This window comes from Aethalodelphis obliquidens, unplaced genomic scaffold (genome assembly GCF_003676395.1).
Source record: "Aethalodelphis obliquidens isolate GAN/ISIS:26980383/991018 unplaced genomic scaffold, ASM367639v1 scaffold3, whole genome shotgun sequence".
Lineage (NCBI taxonomy): Eukaryota > Metazoa > Chordata > Mammalia > Artiodactyla > Delphinidae > Aethalodelphis > Aethalodelphis obliquidens.
The window spans coordinates 15,728,883-15,745,422 of record NW_020837947.1 but is presented as its reverse complement, the minus strand read 5'-3'; the positions used below and the strand labels follow the sequence as shown (position 1 = coordinate 15,745,422).

Below are 16,540 nucleotides of genomic sequence, written 5' to 3'. Positions count from 1 at the left end.
ATCAGAGTTTCATACAGAATTTTTATTTTTACATAAAAAGTATGACAACGGTATTAAAGAAAAATAAAAATATTATGCATATGAACTGACAATAGTAAAAATTAATATTGAGATAAACTGTAGTCCCTAGTGAATATTAGATATGTATGGCATTTATCTCAAAACTTTAGAAGAGATAAGGTTATAGACAGATGGTTTATTTAGCTAAGATTATGGGTCAATCTTTAACATGTACTCAGTCCCCATTGATGCTCCCAAAACATCCCTTTTCACTATTCCCACATCCCTCCAAAAGACACCTCAGTCCTTCAGAGAGATTTTCCCTCCCACCCTCTGTGATGACAGTCATTAGGGCCGCAAGATGCACACTAAAGCACTCCAAGGCACAACAGTGAACTCACAGGGTGCTGCAGGATTTTTCAGATTTTTGAGGGAAATACAAAAACACCTGTTTGAACATTGGGTGAACTACCGGCTCGAGGTAGTTCAGTTTCTCCGTGAAGACTGCTGCATTCCTTTCAATAATCCCGTATTTTTTGTGAGGCTGGATTTTTGGCAGTTGCTGTGATAAAACATATACCGGGAAAAATCAATGTGGAAGAGGAATGACAGTGGAATGTCCACTGTGACTCCAAGGTCTGAGAAACTGTACAGTGTCCAAAAGGTGTTGTTGGGACATAAAGAGTTGTTTTAACCAAATTTCAAATGGATGGGTATTCTTTTTGTCCTAGAGGTGCTATGAAAAAACTGCTGAGACAGTCGTGAATTTTATAAGCCAAGAAAATTTATGAAACTTTATATTGGTGTAAATAATCATTTACTTGGTCTTGTACTAGGATTGTTACCCCCATCTCCAAAATCCATAACATTTTTTTGCCCATAACATGATGACTTCTTTGTCACTGGAGCTGTCTAAAGTCAGTACTAATGTCTAGACTTAACCAATATTTATGACGTTCAAAGTCTTACACTAGATGACCAAATAAGTGCCTGTCTCACAATTTACATATTTAGTATCCAATAGGAACATTAAAGATTCAAGGGAGGTGTTGTATAACATTTAAAAGAGGAGGTTATCTTTTCTTCTAAGTATTTATGAAGTTGTTATTCATTCACAGATACTAATCTATTCTGTACGAGCAGCTGCGGGGGATAGAAAGAAGACACTGTTCCTATTAGAAACTTAAACTGCAAGCCCAGGGAAACACAAATATAAGGCACTTTATCAGCAGTTCTCACCTTATTTTCTCCCATAGAACACAGTGCTGAGGGAATGTTTGCAGACAAAGCAAAACAAATTTCAGACAGGCAGAAAGGAGAAACAGTTCTATAATAGGTCGGCCAAGGGGAGCTATGGAATTTCAAATTTTGACATTTCTAAGGGAAAATACTAACAACTACCAGGAGGTAAAAGAAAGCAGTAGAGGTTAAAAAGAATGTAGACTCCTTTTTGGTGCTCAAAATAAATTTGACATAAATTTGACAACTTCGACAAAATGGATCACTATTTGAAAAACACAAACTACTACAACTCAACTATTATGAAAAAGATCATTTAAACAGCCCTTCAACTTCTAGGGAAATTGAATTCATAATTTAAAAACTTCCAAAAAAGATATCCAAGCCCAGATGGTTTCATTGGAAAATTTTATCAAACATTTAAACAAGAACTACCAATTCTACACAATCTCTTCCAGAAGAATGAACATTTTTCAATTCATTTTATGAAGTTACTATTACTGTGATACCAAAATCAAAGAGAATTAAAAAACAAAACAAAAAGATTATAGACCAATATCCCTCATAAATGCAAAAATCCTTAACAAAATATTACCAAATAGAATTCAGTAAGATATAAAGAGAATTATATACCATGACCAAGTGAGGTTTATTCCAAGGATGCAAGGCTAGTTCAAAATTCAAACAATAAATAAATCAATATAATCCACATATTAACAGGCAAAGAAGGAAAACTACATGATCATGCAACAGATGCCAAAAAGCACGTGACAGAACTCAACATCCATTCGTGGTAAAGACGAATTTCTTCAACTTGGTAAGAAGCACACACAAAAATTCTTCAGCGGGCTTCCCTGGTGGCGCAGTGGTTGAGAGTCCGCCTGCCGATGCAGGGCACGCGGGTTCGTGCCCCGGTCCGGGAAGATCCCACTGGGCCCGTGAGCCATGGCCGCTGAGCCTGCGCATCTGGAGCCTGTGCTCCGCAACGGGAGAGGCCACAGCAGTGAGAGGTCCGCGTACCAAAAAAAAAAAAAAAAAAAAAAAATTCTACAGCTAACATTATATTTAATGATGAAACACTGAATGCTTTCCCCACTAAGATCAGGATGTCCACTTTCATCACACTTATTCAACATAGTGCTAGAAGTTGTAGCCAGTGTAACAGAGCAAGAAAAGGACATATACACATACAAATCCAAAAGGAAGAAATAAAACTGTTCTATTTCAGATGGCATGATGTTTACCCAGAGAATTCCAAGGAATCTACAAAAATTCTCCTAGAATTAATAAATGACTTCAGCAAGGTGGCAAGATACTAAATATACGTAAAAAGTCAATTTTATCATTAGGGAAATGCAAATCAAAACCTCAGTGAGATACTAGTTCACACCATTTGGATGGCTATTACAAAACTATTACAAAACTAGAACAAACTAACTAACTAACTAAAAAAACTACACACAGAAAATAACAAGTGTTGACAGGGACTTCCCTGGTGGGTTAAGAGTCTGCCTGCCAATGCAGGAGACACGGATTCAATCCCTGGTCTGGGAAGATCCCACATGCCATGGGGCAACTGAGCCTGCACTCTAGAGCCCACGAGCCACAAATACTGAGCCCACGTGCCACAAATACTGAGCCCACGTGCCACAACTACTGAAGCCTGCGCGCCTAGAGCCCATGCTACGCAACAAGAGAAGCCACTGCAATGAGAAGCCCGCACACCACAACAAAGAGTAACCCCTGCTCACTGCAACTAGAGAAAGCCCACGCACAGCAACGAAGACCCAACGTAGCCATAAATAAATAAATAAATAAATTTATTTTTTAAAAAAAGAAAATAACAAGTGTTGGCAAAGATGTGGAGAAATTGGAACATTGTGCACTGTTAGTAGAAATGTGAAATGATGCAGCCACTGTGGAAACGTTTGGTGATTCCTCAAAAAATTAAAAACAGAATTATACACGAATACTTCTGTATATGAATATATATATATATATCTCCAAAAGACTTGAAAGCAGGGTCTTGAAGAGACATTTATATACCCGTGACATAGAAGCATTACTTACAATAGCCAAAAGGTGGAAGCAACCGAAGTGTCCTTTGATGGATGACTGGATAAACAAAATATGGTATATACATGCAATGGAATATGAGCCTTAAAAAGGAATGACATTCTGACACATGCTATCAAATGGATGAACCCTGAAGACATCATGCTAAGTAGGAAAAGCCAGTCACAAAAGAACAAATACTGTATGATTCCACTCATGTGAGGTACTTAGAGGAATCAAACTCATAGAGACAGAAAGTAGAATAGTGGTTGCCAGGGCCTGTGGGCAGGGGGAAGGAACAGGGAATGCAATATTATGATTTATAACGAGAAATACATACTTAGTTTTAGTCCTATTCCTGGCATATAACTCCTAAAACCCTTATGATTTCCTAACTGATAAGAGCAATGGAAGCATCTTTTGTTATAATATGCAGTTTTTGTTCCCAGCTCCTGAAATAGATCCAGAGCAGTAAAGGTGAAAGAGGTGTTTTTTGATACTCATAACAAGCCCCTTCAACTCAACCTGAGTTTACGTTAATGAGGTGATTTTTGGAAAGCCCCTAGTTAATCACAGGATGGGGACTGTTGTCAGGGGAACCAAACTTGTGATTAGAGGGTTGGAACTTACAGTGCTACCACACAACCTCTGGGGAGAAAGAGAGGTTGGAGGTTCAATGAATCACCAATGGCCAATGATTTAATCCATCATACCCACGTAATGAAGCCTCCACAAAACCCCAAAAGGATAGGGTATGGTGAACATGCGGAGGTGCTAGGAGGGTGGCGTATCTGGAGAAGGCATGGAAGCTCTGCGTCCCTTCCCACGTACCTTGCCCTGGGCTTCTCTTCCATCTAGCTGTTGCTGAATTGCATCCTTTGTAATAAACTGGTAAATCTAGTAAGAAAACTGTTTTCCTGAGTTCTGTGAGCTGCTCTAACAAATTATCAAACCCAAGGGGGTTGTTTTGGTAACCTCTGATTTATACCAGTTGGTCAGAAGCACAGGTGACAAGCTGGACTTGCAACTGGCATGTGATGTGGAGGCACCCTGTGCAACTGAACTCTTAACCTGTGGATCTGATGCCAGTTGAGTTAGACTGTAGGACACACAACTGGTGTCAAAGAATTGCTTGATGTGGAAAAAAAATCCTACACATTTGGAGTACAGAAGTGTTTTGCAAGTAGCAAGCAGAAAGAAAACTAGAGTTTTCCTTATCAGGGAGTTACTGTTTAACGGGCACAGAGTTTCAGTTTTGCAAAATTAAAAACGTTCTGTGGATGTATGGTGGTGATAGTTCCACAGCAATGTGAATGTACTCAACTGCACTTTAAGAAATGCATACTTAGGGCTTCCCTGGTGGCGCAGTGGTTGAGAGTCCACCTGCCGATGCAGGGGACACGGGTTCGTGCCCCGGTCCAGGAAGATCCCACATGCTGTGGAGCGGCTGGGCCCGTGAGCCGTGGCTGCTGAGCCTGTGAGTCCAGAGCCTGTGCCCCGCAAGGGGAGAGGACAAAAAGGGCCCCAAAAACCGCAAAAAAAAAAAAAAAAAAAAAGGAAAGAAATGCATACTTAAAAATGGCTAAAATGGTAAATTTTACGTTATACATATTTAAACCACAATTTAAAAGAATTTTTTTTTTTTTTTTTTGCGGTACGCGGGCCTCTTACTGTTGTGGGCTTTTTGCGGAGCGCTCCAGACGTGCAGGCTCAGCGGCCATGGCTCACGGGCCCAGCCACTCCGTGGCATGTGGGATCTTCCCGGACCGGGGCACGAACCCGCGTCCCCTGCATCGGCAGGCGGACTCTCAACCACTGCGCCACCAGGGAAGCCCTAAAAGAATTTTTTAAGTCACTTGTATTTCTATATACTAGCAATAAATATGTGGATACTGAAATAAAAAATACAATACCACTGATACAATCACTTAGAAAAGTGAAATACTTAGGTTTAAAATCTAACAAAATATATGCAAGACCTGTATGCTGAAAACTACACAATGCTGATGAAAGAAATCAAAGATCTAAAGGAGATAACATGTTCATGGATTGGAAGACTCAATGTAACAAAGATCTTAATTTCCCCCAAACTGATACATAGGTTTAACATAATTCCTATCAGAATATCAGCAAGATTCTTTGTAGATGTAGAAAAGCTGATTCCAAAATTTACATGAAAAAAAAGGAACTAGAATAGCTAAAATAACTTTGAAAAGGAAGAATAAAATGGGATGAATTAGTCTACTTAATTTCAAGCTTACTATGTACATAACACAGTATATAACTATAGTAACCAAGACTGTGTGGAGTATTGGTTGAGAGACAGATACATGTATCAATGAAATGTAATAGAGAGCCCATAGACAGACCCACACAAATATGCCCAAATAATTTTTGACCAAGGTGTAAAAAATTTATTTTATTGAAGTATATTTACAATGTTGTATTAATTTCTGCTGTACAGTACAGTGACTCAGTTATATATATATATATATATATATATATATATATACATGTATATTCTTTTTCATATTTTTTCCATATAGTTTATTACAGGATATTGAATGTAGTTCTCTGTGCTATAACAAATCCTTTTCAACAAAAGGTGCTGGAGCAATTGAACATGTATAGGCAAAAAATGAACCTTGACCTAAGTCTCACACGTTACACAAAAATCAACTCAAAACAGATCATGGACTTAGATGTAAAACATAAAATTATAAAACTTTTAAGAAAAAAATTAAAAAATTTTGGGATCTAGGGCTAGGCAAAGAATTACAAACTTGACACCAAAAGCACAATTTATAAAAAGGAAATGTTGGACTTTACCAAAATTAAAATCTTTTGCCTTGTGAAAGATCCTGCTAAAACAATGAAAAGACAAGCTACACACTTAAAGAAACTATCTGCAAAATACATAACTGACAAAGGACTAGTCTCTAGACTATATAAAGAGCTCTCAAAACTCAAGACTAAAAAAAAACTCATTTGCATAATGGGCAATAGACTTAAGAGAGACATTTTACTGAAGACACTTGTTTCTGTGCTCTTATTTCCTTTTCTTTAGTCATTTGTACAGCTACTATTTAGAGGAATAGACCAACTCAACATAGAAAGACTGTTAGGATACATTGATAATCAAAAAGAACAGGCTACTTTATGATTCCAGTTACGGTAAAAAAAAAAAAAAAAAATCACGCAATAGAAAAGCATTAAAAGCATATACCATGAGATTAACAGAACTCTGGGTGGGTAAGAATGTGAGTCTGAGTTTTCTTTTTTCATTTGCTCTATTTTCTGATTTTCTAAGTGAATAGGTAACAAAAGGTTTTAAATAGGAAAAAAAAATTTATTCATTCTGTATGACTTAATGGCTTTATCTCTTCCATGAAGCTTTCTCACTACTACCAACTCCTAAGAATTCTGCTATTTTTAGTCACTAGCTACCACCAGTTTAACATCTAATTGTTCTATAATTGTTTGAAATATATTATTCTGATCTCCCCAAATGTAAGTTTCTCAACACTGGGCATATATTACCAACAAAGACACACTGGCTGATTTGGGAAGAAAATCTATTCTATACACTTGTTCTTTGGCTGTCAAGTCCTGAGGATTTTAGCACGTTAAGTCATGTCTACACTCAGCAAAGACACAGATAAGATCTCCTCTTTTTTTTTGCAGTACGCGGGCCTCTCACTGTTCTGGCCTCTCCCGTTGCGGAGCACAGGCTCCGGACGCGCAGGCTCAGCGGCCATGGCTCACAGGCCTAGCCGCTCCGCGGCACGTGGGATCTTCCCGGACCGGGGCACGAACCCGTGTCCCCTGCATCGGCAGGCGGACTCTCAACCACTGCGCCACCAGGGAAGCCCCTAAGATCTCCTCTTAATGTAGCTGATTTTATGTTTATTTATTATACTTTGTCCTCTTGCCCTATTCTTGAAACAGTAGAGAATCAAAGGGTGATAGAAACACTATTTGTTTTAAACTGAAGGCTAAAATACTTCCATTGGTAAATAAGAACTTTTTTTCAAAGTGAGCCTCCTTCTGGGGAATTTATTTTTATCCTACTTTTAACCTAATAATTCTACTTTTGCATTTAGATAAATTAAAGAGCATTTTGAATGTAGTCATCAACCTCTAAGATATTTCATTAAAATTTTAAAAAATGCAATGGTGAAACTGTTCAAGTCAATAGCATATGTAACAAAAATCTCAGTTACCTGGAATGTTTGGGAAATAATAGCTAACATTTATTGAGCACACACTAGGTAGAAAAAAAAGTTATCTTGGGGCTTCCCTGGCGGCGCAGTGGTTAAGAATCCGCCTGCCAATTCCGGGGACGTGGGTTCGAGCCCTGGGCCAGGAAGATCCCACATGCCGCGGAGCAACTAAGCCCATGTGCCACAACTACTGAGCCTGTGCTCTAGAGCCCACGAGCCACAACTACTGAGCCCGTGTGCCTACAGCCCATGCTCCACAACAAGAGAAGTCACCGCAATGAGGAAGCCCGCGCACCACAACGAAGAGCAGCCCCCGCTCAACGCAACTAGAGAAAGCCCGTGTACAGCAACGAAGACCCAACGCAACCAAAAATAAATAAAATAAATTTTTTTTAAAAAAGTTATTTTATTTATCCTACAAAAACTCTATAAGACAGGCGTTAAAGTAATTTTATATATGAGGGGATAAAATTTAGAAAGCCCAAGTAGCTTATGGTAATACATCCAGAAACAGCAGGGATGGTGCTGAAATACAAGTCTACATGATTCCAAAGCCCATACTCTTAATCACCATGCTATATTTTTGAAAAGCTTTATATCTTCCTGTTTTAACAAGCAAATCATATTAATTCAATTTAATTTATACAACTGATTTGCTGATTATAGTACCTCAGGTTCTACACATCATTTCTCAGGGTATAAAAGTATAGATATAAAGTGAAAAAGGTATAGGACATTGAGCTCTACAAACCACAGATGGTTAAAAGGCTTACAACCCACACCCTAGATGATAGGCAAGGGCAACCTTCGTATTGATAATACTGCCTAAGGCCAGAGGCATTAGCCACCTTCCGCATACCCTTCCTTGTTTCAGGAACTACAATAGCACTGCTGTTGCTGAAAGTACAGAAATACAGGACTATGGAACAATGGTGAGAGGGACTCAAGGGAACTGACTATCCAGATGTACAAGGGCAAATGACCTCCAGAAATGCGGAGGACGGGGAATAAAGGTGATGACACAAAATAAAGAGCTAAAAGCACGTCTGTATCTACACCAACAAGGAAGGTTACATGTAAAGGTGTGGCTTGGCTGGTGACTGGATGAGGTTCTCAAGCAGAATTACAAAGTTAGATTGCAAATTTAGGAAAAAGATCTTGAAGTACGGGCTGATATGATGGTTTTTTTTTTTTTTTTGCGGTACGCGGGCCTCTCACTGCTGTGGCCTCTCCCGTTGTGGAGCACAGGCTCCGGACGCGCAGGCTCAGCGGCCATGGCTCACGGGCCCAGCTGCTCTGCGGCATGTGGGATATTCCTGGACCAGGGCACGAACCCGTGTCCCCTGCATCGGCAGGCGGACTCTCAACCACTGCGCCACCAGGGAAGCCCATGATATGATGTTTTGAAAAGGACTGAATGGGCAGCACTGGGGGCTTTACATTTGCTTAACCCAGTTTTCACTTTGCCCAGGTGGTGTGGGGGGGTCCTTTTGGTACAACAAGCCAAGAAGTGAGCCTGTACTTTACCATTTCATAGACTAGGTATGTGCCTGGGGCAAGGGACTGGGGAGGTGGAAGTAGAGAGGACAGAAACTAGGTTCTCAGAGTCCCATATATTTCTTACTATAAGAGAGCACAGGCCCTCAAATAATAATTGGTACTGAAATCTTGGTTTATAAATCTCATTCCTCACTAATAGGAACCAGGGTTTCCTGGAGAAATGGGGTAAATACACGAAGAGCCTGGAACATCCTATTTTGCCAGAAAATGAGGAAATGCTCAGAGAATGGTGAATATGTGTCAAAAAGACTTAAGACCCAGCTTCAAGGGTCTCCCACTCCTCAACTCTTGGACAATTTAAGCATCAAAAAGATAGTAATAGATTCTAATTCACTGAATAAAATAAGAGTCCACCAGTCCATACTGATAAAATTAAATAAAGGGGAAGAGACAGAGTTTTTTTCTTACAGTTCAATGTCAAGTAATTAATGTAGAAGAGATAATAGCATTAGAAAATGATTTTTCAATTATCAGAGGAATAACTGCTTCAGGCAAGAATCACTGGATGCTAAAGCAAGTAACTGAAACTTTAATGAGAAATACAATATTTATATAACCTCAAAGTACCTCCCCACAAACTACTATAAAGGGAAAAAGAGTACTGTATAGTGGAGGGACTTGGCAGGCACCACCCTAACCAAGTGATCCAATTTATCACAAGTAACAGAACAAATAAACATCCTGTGCCTCCTTATATGATACACTGAGAAGAACAAAACTTCACTTCAGTGGTATTCCTGCCAAAAATGCACAACCTTAAATCTAATCATGAGGAAACATCAGGCAAATCCACACCGAGGAACATTCTACAAAATAACTCTTAAAAAAGTCAGGCCAAAAAAGATAAAGGCAGAGGAAATGTTCACATTAAAAGAGACTAAAGAGGGCTTCCCTGGTGGCACAGTGGTAAGAATCCGCCTGCCAATGCAGGGGACACAGGTTCGAGCCCCAGTCCAGGAAGATCCCACATGCTGCTGAGCAACTAAGCCCGTGCGTCACAACTACTAAGCCTACGCTCTAGAGCCCGCGAGCCACAACTATTGAGCCTGCATGCCACAACTACCGAGCCTGCACGTAGAGCCCGTGCTCCACAACAAGAGAAGCCACCGCAATGAAAAGCCTGCGCACTGCAACGAAGAGTAGCTCCTGCTCACTGCAACTAGAGAAAACCCTCATGCAACAACGAAGACCCAATGCAGCCAAAAATAAATAAATTAAAAAAATAAAATAAAAAAAGATAAAAGAGACTAAAGAAACATGACAACCAAATGCAATGTATGCTTCTATATTGGGTCCTGGCACGGGGGGCAGGGGGAGCTATAAATGACATTATTGGGATAACTGGCAAAATTTTATAAAGGTCTATGTATTAGATAACAGTACCGTATCAATGCAAAATTTATGAATTTTGATCACTACATTGTTTTCATGTGAAACAATGTCCTAGTATTTAGGAAATTGACTCTAAAACATCTAAGGGTAAAAGGGCATGATTTCATTTCTACAACTTACTCTCAATGCTTCAGGAAAAATAAAGTATATACAGAGAGTAAATGATAAAGCAAAAGGGACATAATATTAATAACTGGTAAAACTGGGGAAAGAATATATGGAAGTTCTTTTTTTTTTCTTTTATTTATTTTTTTATACAGCAGGTTCTTATTAGTCATCCATTTTATACACATCAGTGTATACATGTCAATCTCAATCTCCCAGTTCATCACACTGGAAGTTCTTTATACCATTCTTGTAACTTGCTTGCAAGTCTGAAATTGTATCAAGATAGAAAGTTACAAAAAACAACCAAAATAGGGCTTCCCTGGTGGTGCAGTGGTTGAGAGTCCTCCTGCCGATGCAGGGGACATGGGTTTGTGCCCCGGTCCGGGAAGATCCCACATGTCGCAGAGCGGCTGGGCCCATGAGCCATGGCCACTGAGCCTGCGCGTCCGGAGCCTGTGCTCCGCAACGGGAGAGGCCACAGCAGTGAGAGGCCCACGTACCGCAAAACAACAACAACAACAAAACAAACAAAAAAAACAAAATTATTTGTTGAATAGTGAGTAGGAAAAATCCTAGCCTAGGTGGAGTGTGACTATGGTTTTATTATAGTAGCAGATTTGATTACTAAAAATTATTAAAATTTGTACAGTCTTCATTTTTAAGGTTAATAAATAACTTTTTCATTTATGAATATCAGTAACATTTACCTTTTCCTCTCTTCCTTTATTCTGTTCTTTCTTTTCCCGACAACGAACAGCTTTCCCTCTGTCATTGTGAACACTGTGTGCGGATGGACGGTGAACTCTGACAGTTGTACTTGAACGGTTACCCTGTGGTTTAGGGTCACTGTACTGAGACGACTGGCGTTTTCTAGGTCCTGGTGAGGGTCTAATCAAATACAAGATCATGAAAATCATACTCAACTCTTGGAGTTGGTCCATATGTAGATGAACACACATAGTGTGTAAGTTAGTTTATGAACTAAAGAAGCAAAGGCATAACTGAACACAAGATAAAACAAACTTGAGGTCACTGAAATCTAAGGTCTAGCATTTAAACTGGGCATAGCTGTCTGTGGTGCATTATGGTTTTATGGTAGAAATAATAGAAGTCAACTGATCATCACCTCTCTTTTAAAAGGAAATAGCTATTGTATATCGGATTAGATGAAAAATTAGTCTGATTCTTGGAAACTGAAAAGAGAACAATAATCAGAGAAGGGAGTTTTATCGAAAAAGCAAGAACAAAGCACAGGTGTAGACTTCACACTTATGTACTGATATATGTGCAATTTGGTACCATTTTATTTAGAATGTATCACAGTTCTGTTTTAATTAATAAAATTTAATCATTTTCCCATTAAAAAAACCTGACATAAGCACTGGCTATGGACAGTTACAAGAACTCATGTACAGTGCTTTACCTCTATGTAGATCACTTCATCTTTATTTCTGTGGCAGGATTTAGACCTCTCAAATACTTATTAGGCTCCTACTACACTTCTAGACTTGGTTGGGGCCAGTAAAATAAGCAATAAAAAAAGGCAGGGGAGTCCTATCCTCAAACACCTCAAGTATAGTTAAGAAAGAAGAAGATACATAAGACTAGGCAAGTATACTAGAAAGTGTGAAAGAGATCTAGTACTGTGGCAATGGGAGTGGCCTCTTAAAGACAAAGTAAATTGGACCTGGAAACACAGAAGTTGACCTAAACAAGATGGTACAATTGCAGACAAGAAAATCAGTGAAGAAAAGCAAAGAAAGCAAGATGAGCTTAATCTACGTAAAGGTTATAAAGTTACTAACTGTGAAGACAATGGTAAACATTAAAACATGATACTGAACAGATAAGGTGGTTCAGTAAGTAGATCTAAACACTGCCAGTTCAAGAGGCTTGGTTTTTAGCTGGCGGCCACTGAAAAGGTTTTAGAAAGATCAGTCTAATAATAAGATACACTGATGAAGGAAACAGAAAAAGCAGGGAGATGTTATCAAGGCATGAGATGAGGGCCTAGCTCAAGGAGTAATGATAAAAATCTAAGAGACACTATGAAAAAAGATACTCTTAGATGTGAAAGGTTGAGAATGAGAATTTGGGAGGATGATAAAGCCAAACCAATATATATGTGAAAGGAATGATGAGGGTTCAATTTTGGATTTAGAAACTTGGATAGCCAAGTAGGGATTCTGCTTTAAAATATATATTTATTTTTCCTCTTAAGAAAAATAATATAAAATAGACACTGAATTATAATAAAGTATAAAGAATTTGAAAAAGTCACCTTAACCCCACTATCCAGAGTTAACCACTTAACATATTAGTTTATTTTCTTACGGTTGCCTTTCATTCAAACAAAATTGGAACCATTATATACACATATGCTCTTATTTTTCTCTACTCATTATATCATGAGGCATTGCCGGTATTCTTTCCTCTATCATCACCTCATAAATGACTTTTAATGGCTAGCTGGCAGTCAGTCACATAAAATGTGGCACACTTTATCCACTTCTTTTTTTTTTTTTTTGGCCGCGCCTTGTGGTTTGCACAATCTTAGTTCCCTGACCAGCAGTGGAAGCATGGAGTCCTAACCACTGGACTGCCAGGGAAGTCCCTTTATCCACTTCTTACTGCTATTCATTTATCCGAAAAATAATTTACTGAACTATTACTACTGACAGGCACTACTCTGCATTTAAAGTAAAAAAATTTTTAAAATAACTTTAATAAAAGCCTTTACTCTCACAGGCTCACATTCAAGTGTGTGTGTGGGCAGAGGGGGTTTCAGTGAAGAAATAAACAGTACATCAGATGATGCTAAATGCTATCTAAGAAAATAAAGAATGGTAGGGTCTACGGAATGATATAGGTAGGGTGATCAGAGATGGCCTTTCTGAGGTGATATTTAAGTAGAGACCTGAAAGAAGTGAGAGAACAAGCCATCAAACATCTGAGTTGAAGGAAAGGCAAGTGCAGAGAACTGAAGCATTTGTGTTTGACTTGTTCAAGAAGGCTGAGGGAGAGAACTGTAAGAACTTAGGTCACAGAGGCGGCAGGGAACCAGATCTCACAGGGTGGCACTGAGGGACATACTGAAAACTTTGGGTTTTATTCAGTGAGACGAGAAGATGTTTGAGGGACATCAGCTGACTTTTAAAAGACATTTTAAAAGAATCATACCAAAAAGTTTTATTCTATTTCTAATCTTTCCTCTAAAAGGCTTCAATGAACCTCCTGTACAAACATATTTGTGCACAGCACTAGAATGCTGGATCAGTTAAATCTGTTCTTCAAATGGGATTAAAATTTAGGCAATGTCAAGGTTAGAATCACCATGGGAGTTGAAAGAATAAGCGCTCTTAAGCATGAGTACAGATTAAGACCAACAGAAAAATAAAGAGTTTTGAGGGATATTCAGTTGAGGAAGCAAGTAAAATAAATTACAGAAAGAAATAGAAAGATGCAGCAAATAAAGTCAAAGAGGAGAACTTTGTAGTTAATAGTAATCCAGGGCATTTAAAATCAGAGACAGAAAAAAATATTGAAGAAAAGCCAGAAGCAATAAGGAGGGACACTAGGGTTCATCATCATAGACTTTTCAAGATGAAAGACTCATTTAACTCAACTTTCCATTACCCCTAAGAGAGAAGCCTCCTGCCTCCACATATTAGATTGTGGCAACCAAACAGTTCATTAAATTTGAAATCAACTGAATAATCACTGGGCACATCTATTCATTGGAAAGTTCTTACCAGTAATTGATAAAGGAGTTACAGGGCTGTTATAGACTGAATGTTTGTACCCCTCCAAAATTCATTATGTTGAATTCCTAAACCCCAATGTGATCATTTGAAGTAAGGAAGTAATTAAAGGTAAATAAGGGGCTTCCCTGGTGGCGCAGTGGTTGAGAGTCTGCCTCCCAATGCAGGGGACGTGGGTTCGTGCCCTGGTCCGGGAAGATCCCACATACCGTGGAGTGGCTGGGCCCGTGAGCCATGGCCGCTGAGCCTGCGCGTACGGAGCCTGTGCTCCGCAATGGGAGAGGCCACAACAGTGAGAGGCCCGTGTACCGCAAAAAAAAAAAAAAAAAAAAGAAAAAAAAAGGTAAATAAGATCAAAAGGGTGGGGCCGATCTCAGAATTAGTATCCTTATTAAGAGACACCAGAAAGCTTGCTGTTCCCTCTGCCATGTGAGGACACAAGTTCCTGTTGCTTAAGCCACCCAGTCTGTGGTATTTTGTTATGGCAGCCAGAGTAGACTAATACAAGGGCCAAATGATGATTCTCCAGAAGGAGGGAAAAAAAAGAAAGTAGGAGTAAGACATATTCATAGGTAAAATAAAATAAAAACACAACTTGACTCATCTATTATTAGTTCTACTTTTGAAATTAAGAAAAAGTGATCATAAATGTGGAAAAATATTCACTTTATTTATAACAACAAAAAAGGGGAGGACTTCCCTGGTGGCGCAGTGGTTAAGAATCCGCCTGCCAATGCAGGGGACACAGGTGTGATCTCTGGTCTGGGAAGATCCCACATGCCGCGGAGCAACTAGGCCTGTGCGCCACAACTACTGAGCCCGCGTGCCCTAGGGCCCGTTCTCCACAACAACAGAAACACCGTAATGAGAAGTCCACACGCCGCAACTAGAGAAAGCCTGTGTGCAGCAATGAAGATCCAACGTGGCCAAAAATAAATAAAATTTTAAAAAAAAAGAGGAAACAATGAAGAAGAGCATGATTGACTACGTAGGTTATATCCCTCAAAAGAGTAGCAAACAACCCTTTAAAAGTAGCAGAGAATAAGGTCTAAGATGGCTTATAAATTATCAATGTTTACAATATGAAGAGCAAATTACTTAACCTATCTAAGCTTAAGTGTCCTTATCAGAAATTGGGGCTACAAGTTTAGTACCTACCTTCTAAGACTGTTTTGAGAATTAAGTAATATATGTAATATATGTAAAGCAATTAACACGGTATTTGGTAAGTGTATGATAACTGTTGTCTACTTTTAGGATTTTTTTAAAAAAACAGGGTACAAGGTTCTATATTATGGATATAGCACAACTACAACTATGAAATAAACAATGCATAAAAGACTAGAAGTTGCACTAGGATGACTCTATGATCTCCCCCCTACTTTTATGCATTTTCCTATTTTTCTTTAATGAGCCTATTGCTGTACTTTTTTTTAAATTTTTAGTGAATTCTAAAATAAAACAGAAAATATACATAAAAGTACTTAGAGTAAGGGTAAAATTTAGTAAATATTCAGAAGGTATCAGAGTCAATAATAGAACATTAGTACTTTTATCTGGAGCTGAAGAAAATCAAAGTGGCTAAGAAACAATCAATATCCATCAGTTAATTTTAAACTGGAGGGGGAACACTTTGGTATGGTACTTCTCGAAGTGTGATCCATTGACCATCTGTATCAGAATCACCTGAAGACTTCTGGGCTCCACCTGCTATTACACCAGATTCTCTGGGAGTGAAGCCCCAGCATCCACATTCTGAATGAGTATCCCAGGAGATCTTTATGTATGCTAGAGTTTGGGAATGACTGGTATGGCAGAGTGCCAGCCTTGTAATCAAACACATCTGGATTCGAATCCTAGCTCCACCAGTTATTACCTCTGTGATAACTGGAAAAAGTTACTTAACTTCCCTCTACCTCAGCTATCTTACCTGAAACACAGAAAAAATATGACTTATTTGGAAGGCTTATTGTAAGAAATAAATAAAATAACACATGTATCCCATATTAGTGCTCAGAACTCCGTGAGCACTGAATATCTAGCACCTATCATAAAATACAATTGAGAATTAACAGTTATAATGATAGAATCTTAAACACCTGAAAAACACCTGAGCAACGTTTTAATGCAAGGTTCTCAAACTGGTTAAGGGACAAAGAACCTGAAAGTCAGTGTTTTTTGTACAATGCTATTTTACACTAA

At 38.8% G+C, this 16,540-nt stretch overlaps 1 protein-coding gene across 1 annotated transcript in view; it reads right to left on the bottom strand.

Moving 5' to 3' along the window:
- The window catches only part of KATNA1 (katanin catalytic subunit A1), a 35,537-nt gene that overhangs the window by 10,484 nt on the left and 8,513 nt on the right, over positions 1-16,540 (bottom strand). Inside the window, exon 4 of the mRNA XM_027083657.1 lies at positions 11,285-11,465. Coding sequence (XP_026939458.1) covers positions 11,285-11,465 — 181 coding nt within the window. The remainder of the gene's footprint in view (positions 1-11,284; positions 11,466-16,540) is intronic.